We start from the raw sequence: 8687 nt of genomic DNA on the forward strand, positions 1-8687 counted from the left end.
CATCTACCACGGGCAGATGCCGGACTTTACCAAGTACTTCAACAGCCTCAACCCATCAAAAGATCTTCATGATCCATTCATCAGGGAAATATGGGAGCAAACATTCTCTTGCAAGTGGCCCAGTCAGGAGAGTTTAGCCACCTGGATGGAAAATGCCACAACTAAAGTGTGTACAATGAAGGAAACGTTGGAGAACATACTACCGGAAGAGCAGAGATTGTCTCTCAATGTGTACACTGCTGCTTATGCCTTAGCATGGGCCTTACACAATATGCTTCATTGTAAGCCTGGAACCGGCCCATTCCATAATGGAACCTGTGCCGATATCTCTTCATTCCAGCCTTGGCAAGTACGGGGATTATCTTCTGGCCCAGCCCTTAGATATGTTTTTCATTAAACTCAACATTGATTCCATATTTTTTCATTTACCAGCTTTTCCACTACTTGAAAAATGTAACCTTCAAGACCCAAGATGGAAGGCAAATATTTTTTGACGCCAAAGGGAACCCTCCCGCCATATATGATATTGTGAACTGGCGAGTGAGTGCCAGAGGAACCCTGGAACAGGTTGCAGTTGGGAGCTATGACCTAAATCGGCCTGATAGGACAACCTTCCAAGTAGACACTGGTGAAATGATCTGGATAGACAATCGTACACAGGTGCGGTAATGATGAGCGACTGTTGAAGGCCAGGCCATTGATTTTCTGAGACCTTAAGATACCTTGAGGTCCATAAGCCTTTTGACCCATATCAGTGACCCAAGCAGAGAGTGAGTGGAACCTTGTCTAGGATGCCATTATTGATGTGCCATGAGTGTATATAAAGCTTGGTGAAGGCATGAGTGGTACCAGACCTTCTTTCTTATGGTACAACATTAGGGGGGTCATTTATGAAATATAAATTTTTTATTTTAAACTTGATTCGTATTTTTTTTTTAAAAAACGATTCAACTTTTCCAAGATTTGCTAATTGGCTAAAACGGCTAAAAATCTGAATTCGACAATTCGCCAGATTAAACTTGTCCGGTTCATGTAGAAGTCAATGGCAAATAGTGATGAGCACATTTTTTCGGCAGGCATGGATTCGCAGCGAATTTCCGCATTTCTCCATTGGCAAATAGTTTTGCGAAACTTCCGGAAAAATTTGTCACGGGTCAAACCGGGCGCATCAAAAAAGGCACGGACACGTAAAAAAAGGCATGGTGGCATCAGAAAAAGGCATAGTTGCGTAAAAATTGGGTGCAGTCACGTCAAAAAAAGCGCGGGAGACAAAAAAACATAGACACGGGTGACAAAATATAGACGCGAGCAACAAGAAAACATGGACATGGGTGACAAAATATAGACCCAGGTGACAAAAAAGATGCGGGCGAAAAAAAAGCATAGACACGGGGACAAAATATAGACGCGGGCCACAAAAAACATAGACATGGGCGACAAAATATAGATGCGGGCAACAAAAAAGACGCGGGCGACAAAAAAACATAGACACAGGCGACAAAATATAGACGCGGGCCACAAAAAAACATAGACACGGGCGACAAAATATGGACACGGGCGACAAAAAAACATAGACACGGGCCACAAAATATAGACGCGGGCCACAAAAAAAACCAGACACGGGCGACAAAATATAGATGCGGGCAACAAAAAAGATGCGGGCGACAAAAAAACATAGACACAGGCGACAAAATATAGACGCGGGCCACAAAAAAGACGCGGGCCACAAAAAAACATAGACACGGGCCACAAAAAAGACGCGGGCCACAAAAAAACATAGACACGGGCGACAAAATATGGACACGGGCGACAAAGAAACATAGACACAGGTGACAAAATATAGATGCGGGCCACAAAAAGGATGCGGCCGACAAATAAAATCATGCGACAAATGCGCTTCACAAATTTTTTGCCGTTTCGCGAATTCGCAGATTCGCTCATCACTAATGGCAAAGTTCCCTTCCCTTGGAGTTCATTCTTTAGTCTTGAAACTTTTGAGATTTTGCTGGGTTTTGTCTGAAAACTCGACTTTTCTGAATTGCCACAGCGACACTTCGATAAAATCGGGATTTTCGCGGCGACAATTTGAAAAAGTCGAGTTCTTCTATGACTTTTCTCACAGTGACTTTCCCTTGTGACTTTTTTTAGTCAATTTTAGACATTTGGGAAAACAAATTTAGTCGAATTTAGAAATTTAAAATAAATGAGAAATAATGGTGTTTTTAGTAAATCTGCCCCTAAATGATTGAGCTGGCTCACCTTTATATTCCTCAATAGTTAAAAGTATCTTCTTAAAGAGATATTGATACCTGAAATTGAACTGCTTTTTACCTTTTACAGCCAATATACCTTAAAAAATGGAAAGCCACAGTTCCTGCTGTTAAGATATCTGTCCCTTATTCTAGAGTAGAGATTCCCAACCAGTGGCTCGGGGGCAACATGTTGCTCACCAACCCCTATAAAACCACCAACCACCTCAAAGTAGGTGCCCATTTTTACATTTCTGGCTTGGAGACAAGTTTTGGAAGCCCAGAGACACAGGCTTACTCCAAGCAGAGCCTCCTAAACGCTAGAAATCCACATGGGGCTACTAAATAGCCAATCACAGCCGTTATTTGGCTCTCCCAAAGAACGTTTTTCATGCTTGTGTGGCTCATCAACACTTTTTAGATCTGAGTGTGTCTCATAAGTAAAAAAAAGGTTGGGGATCCCCATTCTAGAGATATGGACATAACTGGTGGAGCAGGAGTAGCAATAAAAGTGATACGAAAAGAACTGGAGCTGAGTTTAGGGGCCAGATTAGAAAAATGCTATTGGTTCTGGCATATAAAATAAAGTCAAACAGACTGCCAAGACTACTAGGGAAGATAGCAGTAAGCAAGAGGGACAGGGCTAAGGGCTCAGGGCTCCAATCCATGTAAAGGTCTTGTATGACATGGGCATCAAACTGTAGTGCTCATTCAGAATAGAATATAGAGAAATGTAGAAGGAAAGTTGCCTATAAAGAATATTCAGTTGGAAGCCTTCCCAGATGAGTAAAACCTATTATAGCCCAAAAGGAGGAGGACATATTAATACCCCTGTCTATGAAGATTCCCATTCATCCACACCATGATATACAGTATCTAGAAGAACCAAGTTTCAAGAAATTGGAGTTTTCTTTAACATCTTTCTCCACTCATCCGAGTGGCTTCTTCAGTTTAGAACTGAGATGAGTGGAGAAACATTTTCAAGAAAACTCAGAAAGTACAGTTGCTTGAGACTTAATTATACTAGATATTAACACCCTTGGTTTCATAATAAGGCAATATTTGTATATAATACCAATATGATCTCCATAGGTTCCTCTCTCCAACTGCAGCCCAAGCTGTTCGTTGGGATTCAGGAAAGTAATTGTACCAGGAAAGCCAGTTTGCTGCCATGAGTGTGCCCGGTGTCCCCAGGGGCATGTCTCAAACCAAACAGGTAGTGTGATCAATATTTTATGACCTTTGATAACACTTAGTACTGACATTATCACTCTAATATGTATGTTTTTTCCAGATGCTGTGGAATGTCAGCCATGTTCCTGGGACACGTGGCCCAATCTACAGCAGGACAGATGCCTACCAAGAACTATAGAGTTCCTTTCCTACGAAGAACCTCTGGGTTACAGCTTAGCAGCGATCACCATCTTTTCTTCTATCATCCCACTTGTTATTTTGGGACTTTTTATACAATATAAAGAAACACCAATAGTCCGAGCCAACAACTACTCCCTTAGCTGCCTTCTCCTGCTTTCCCTGTTCCTCTGTTTCCTTTGCTCTTTAGGGTTCATTGGTTACCCACAACCTGAAAAGTGCCTTCTGCGCCAGGTGGCATTCGGGATGGTTTTTGCCCTCTGCATCTCCTGTGTTCTGGCCAAAACCATCACTGTTGTCATTGCCTTTAATGCAACCAAACCCGGCAGCAGGTTAAGAAAGTGGACAGGGGTGAAAGTGCCCTACTGTGTTATTATCTGCTGTGTCTTTATTCAGTTATGTGTGTGTGTTCTATGGTTGACCCTATCTTCTCCTTTCCCTGAACAAGACACTAGAACAAAACCAGGTTTAATTATTGTTAACTGCAATGAAGGGTCACCCCCAGCTTTCTGGTGCATGCTGGGATACCTTGGACTCTTGGCCTCCATCAGTTTCATTGTTGCCTTCCTGGCCAGACGCCTCCCTGACAGTTTCAATGAAGCCAAATTGATCACATTCAGTATGTTGGCTTTCCTCAGTGTGTGGGTGTCCTTTATCCCAGCCTATCTCAGTGCCCGGGGCATGTATACTGTGGCAATGGAGGTCTTTGCCATCCTGTCTTCCAGTTGGGCTTTGGTGGGCTGTATCTTTGTGCCAAAATGTTACATTGTACTATTGAGACCGGATATGAACTCCAGAGAACATCTCATGGGGAAAAGGAAAGATCAAAAATAAAACATCCAAATTTGTGGAGTTATATTCGCCAACCAAAGGTGGTTTGTGGGTATCACAGATTAAAATCACCAACAAATACACAACATACTTTCAGTTTGGGTTGAGAAAATACTTGCTGTCCCCTGACCCACAGAGAGGTTTAGCCAATCCAATAAGAATACCAAGGTTCTCTTAGACATACTGTATCAAGGGAATGTTGAATCACATGCCCAGACAAAGGAATACATGCATAGCGAATCATACACTTAAAATGAGACTGTTGATCACTCAGTATCCCTACTAGGACCCCCATACCTCCTGGACCCCCAATAGTTGCAGGGTCTGCTTCTTCTATACTTCTACCTCTAACTACGTGGTCTCACAGCTCTCCGGCCAGACAAGCTTTCACATTGTACAAGGTATTATCTACTTTATTCCAAAGAGACCTTTGTACATTTTTGGTGAGGAAATAAAACAATGTATTTGCAAATACTGGACTTTAACATATTTCTATAGAGTTACCATCATCTTCTCCTCATCTTCTCCTCATCTTCTCCTCATCTTCTCTTCATCTTCTCCTCATCTTCTCTTCATCTTCTCCTCATCTTCTCTTCATCTTCTTCTCATCTTCTCCTCATCTTCTCCTCATCTTCTCCTCATCTTCTCTTCATCTTCTTCTCATCTTCTCCTCATCTTCTCCTCATCTTCTCCTCATCTTCTCTTCATCTTCTCCTTATCTTCTCTTCATCTTCTTCTCATCTTCTCCTCATCTTCTGCCCATCTGCTCCTCATCTTCTCCTCATCTTCTCCGCATCTTCTCCATAGAAAGCAGGTCCAACTCCAACAATCTTTCCTCATATATTAATTGTTCTTTTCTTCATATAAGTTTATTTGCATATCTTTGTACTCATTCAGTTGAGTAACACCCTTCATACTCAAGATACTCAAATCACAATGCAAAACCTTTGGGGCAACCTGCAACTTTTTCTGAAAACACTTGCTACTCAGTATTCAGTATTGAGGGGACCTATCTCTCCCAGAATGCACCCCTGACCATACCTGTGGGCTGACAGAGCCAGTCATGATGCCCTCCTCTACACATCACTATCTTGGTATGTGCCCATTCCCAGGAGTTCCACAAATATAGACACTAATGGAGTATGTGTAGACCCTATCTTTGTTTGCTCATTTTGTTTCTCTACTTCAGAGGTGGAGCATACCTTCCTGCAAAGCCCCCTCACATCGTTGCTCTTACCCCGGCCCATGCCCATTTCCTACATACACCCAATGTATTGGTCTGTACAATTGGTTTCACCATATCTACATCATTCTACAATACCCCATTTATTGATGAGGCAAAGGTTGGGCCACTAAATATGCACAGTAACAACTATTTCCGTTAGTTTTGTGCCATATGACCATGGCATCAGAGCCAACTTGCTGAGTTTGATGCAACCGACCATGGCACCCAGGCCCGGACTGGCAATCTGTGGGTTCTGGCAAATGCCAGGGGGGCTGCTGTAAGATGCCATAGACACTCACTATTTATTGGGCTGCTGGGGGGCTGTTTGGGCCTCTCTGTACCTGAAATGCCGGGTCTGATTCTGAAATCTAGTCCAGGCCTGGGTGTGCCCAGTTTCGTCAAAATCACCCAGTGACCAACTGTGAAAAGTTTGGGGACCTTAGCGTAAAAATGGCAGCCTTTTAGATTTGAACCAATGAAATTTAATGGGGTTTATTTGGTTGGCTGTTGGCGGCTCCGCCCACTTTTCCCAACCTAAAAATGCAGTCCCCTAGTGACCAGCTATGAAGAGTTTGGGGATGTGAGAATGGCAGCAAGCTGAATTTCCTCCATTGAAAGTCAATAGTTAAAATCTGATTGGTCGTTTGCTTCACCCACTTTTCAAAACTTGAATACACCGTCACCCAGTATCATAATGTGCAAAGCTTGGGGACCCTGACATGAAAGGTAAGAATGGCAGCAGTTAAAATGTGCCCACTAAAATCAATGAAAAAAAATGTGATTGGCTGTTGGTGGCTCCGCCTACTTTTCTAACCTTGAATACATAGTCACCCAGTCAATGGAAAGCTGGTGTAAATAGTGTGAGAATGGGAGTGTTGTAAATGTAAAACAATGAAATTCAATGGGTGAAATCCGATTGGCTGTTGGTGGCTCTGTCCCCTTTTACTACAACTTTGACTGGCAATCCCCCAGTGACCAACCGTCAGAGCACTTAGAAAAGCACAAGCAACCTGCTCCGCTATAGGGCGAGGAAGTGTTTGGGTGCTGTACCCCTAAAACTGTAGAAGGAGTAGCGTTTAGAAAATGGGGGGCGCTAAGAAAAAGAAGAAGAAAAAGCGAAGTGGAAGAACAGTCTGTGAGTTTAATAAACCAACATAACTAATAAATTGCAGTTGGTCTTTGTTTTTTATATTTTGTGTTTACTGATTTTGCTTTTTGTTCTGGAATTTCAGCAGCTATGACTTCCCCTCTTAACTGCCACAAACTTGTCTCCCTCATTTACCTCCACTGTCCCTTCTCTACCCCCCAATACCCCGGCCCCTGCCAGTGGTTGCTCAGTGAGCCTCCTGTTCTCCCCCATGTTTGCAGCTGACCCCCGATGGGCCTACCTGAGCGACATCTGACCTAAAATTGGGCAGATCTTAATTGGACAGGTTTGATTTTCCATCAGATCAGGGACCCAATTGGATCGTTGATGTGCTCCTCAGCAATGACCACCATTGTAATTCAAATTAGCTCTATAATGCCCACCTTTAGGTGAGCATATCTGGAGAAGATCCACTTGCTTGGCAACCTCGCCAAATGAGGAACCTTCCTGTGAATGGCCACCTTAACTTTAATCATCAAGAGAGACCCTGTCTGATGGAATTGATGTTTAATGACAAAAGCACTATACATTACCGAGGAGTATACCCTCCCAGTGATAGACACATGTGACCTTCTCAATGGGCCTTAATGGGTTTGAATACAGTGTGAGTCACAGGAAGAAAGGAATAATATTCTTTCAGTCTTTGATATAATCAGAAGTTCCATAACTGTGGAGCTCCCCTTTGGGAATGATGCTCTTTTTTTGAAGAATGCAAAACCAACTATATGGTAGCCAACCTGAAGGCCACTGTCCTGTCTGTAGCCAGGGCCAGGGTTTGGTGTTAATGCTCTTGGGCACGGGAATGTGGGTTTAGTGGTTAGAGGTTGGAGCTGGGCAGTCCCAGGCAACAAACAATTCTTAGCAGCTTCCCAATGGGATCAGTTTGGCCCCGGACCACTAATCAGATCATAATAGGGGCCTACAAGAAGCCTTGGGGTTTCAAACCTTCCCAGAAAGAGAGAAAGGACTTTGGCACCATAAACCTCACAACTCCAGCTGGCAATGCCTAGGGTAGATTTAGGGGGTATGAACCCAAAGTTTGTGGAAAAAAAGAACATATCGGTCCATACGGGAACAAAAAGTCCACTTGTGACAATAAAGTGTTATTTATTTTTCTTTTTTTTAAATATAGGATAATCAGAAAATATACGTATTTTTGCACACGTCGGCTGCACTGCACACAGCAATTACATTTCCTTCATTGTTTCTTGATGATGAAAATCCATATAAAAGCAGTTGACAAATAACAATATATCCAGCGTGTTGTCCAATTTTATCTATTTTATCTACTGTCGGACTTTTATATCGAAACCTATTTTAATGTTATATTTCTATTGAGTATTCAAATATTTACTTCCACCCTAGATCCTTGGTCATGGCCTTGGAACATTGGGCATCTTAGGTGGTGATCTCCTAACCTTTTGTTGTGCAATAGTTCATAAGTTAGTGCTGAAGGCAAGTGCAATACCCTGCTAGAGAAATGCCCTACTGGAGGCTTGCCCCTTGGGAGGCTTGCTTGGACACAGAGTTTCCCCAGTCAGATTGAGGGAACTATAAGGCACCTCCTGTTCCTCTGTTGGGCCAATGAGGTGTAATCATCAAAGCTGTTCCTTAATATGATTTTCCCACATTACACACAAGACATTGGCACCACTTCATGTTGTCACACCTAATCTAACTAGTGCCCAATAGAAGGTCTACAATGCTGAAGGGCCAACGTGCCCTTTTATCAGCCTGAAATACTGTTCTACTGACTTATTAACTTGTTCTTGACTATGTTGGCCAACATAGTCCCGCCATTTTTGTTACCTTGTTCTTGGACTTTCTGACAGTCTTCCTTTCAGCCTCAGTCCTCAGAGTCTGG

At 42.9% G+C, this 8687-nt stretch overlaps 1 protein-coding gene across 1 annotated transcript in view; it reads left to right on the forward strand.

The window, feature by feature from the left end:
• The window catches only part of LOC100493016 (extracellular calcium-sensing receptor), an 8215-nt gene extending 3761 nt beyond the window's left edge, over positions 1–4454 (forward strand). Inside the window, exons 3-6 of the mRNA XM_031898305.1 lie at positions 1–349; positions 433–660; positions 3342–3465; positions 3544–4454. The exon at positions 1–349 is cut by the window's left edge and continues 470 nt beyond it. Of these exons, the coding sequence (XP_031754165.1) occupies positions 1–349; positions 433–660; positions 3342–3465; positions 3544–4454 (1612 nt within the window). The remainder of the gene's footprint in view (positions 350–432; positions 661–3341; positions 3466–3543) is intronic.
• Positions 4455–8687: the final 4233 nt, after the last annotated feature.

This window comes from Xenopus tropicalis, chromosome 3 (assembly GCF_000004195.4).
Source record: "Xenopus tropicalis strain Nigerian chromosome 3, UCB_Xtro_10.0, whole genome shotgun sequence".
NCBI classification, from domain to species: domain Eukaryota; kingdom Metazoa; phylum Chordata; class Amphibia; order Anura; family Pipidae; genus Xenopus; species Xenopus tropicalis.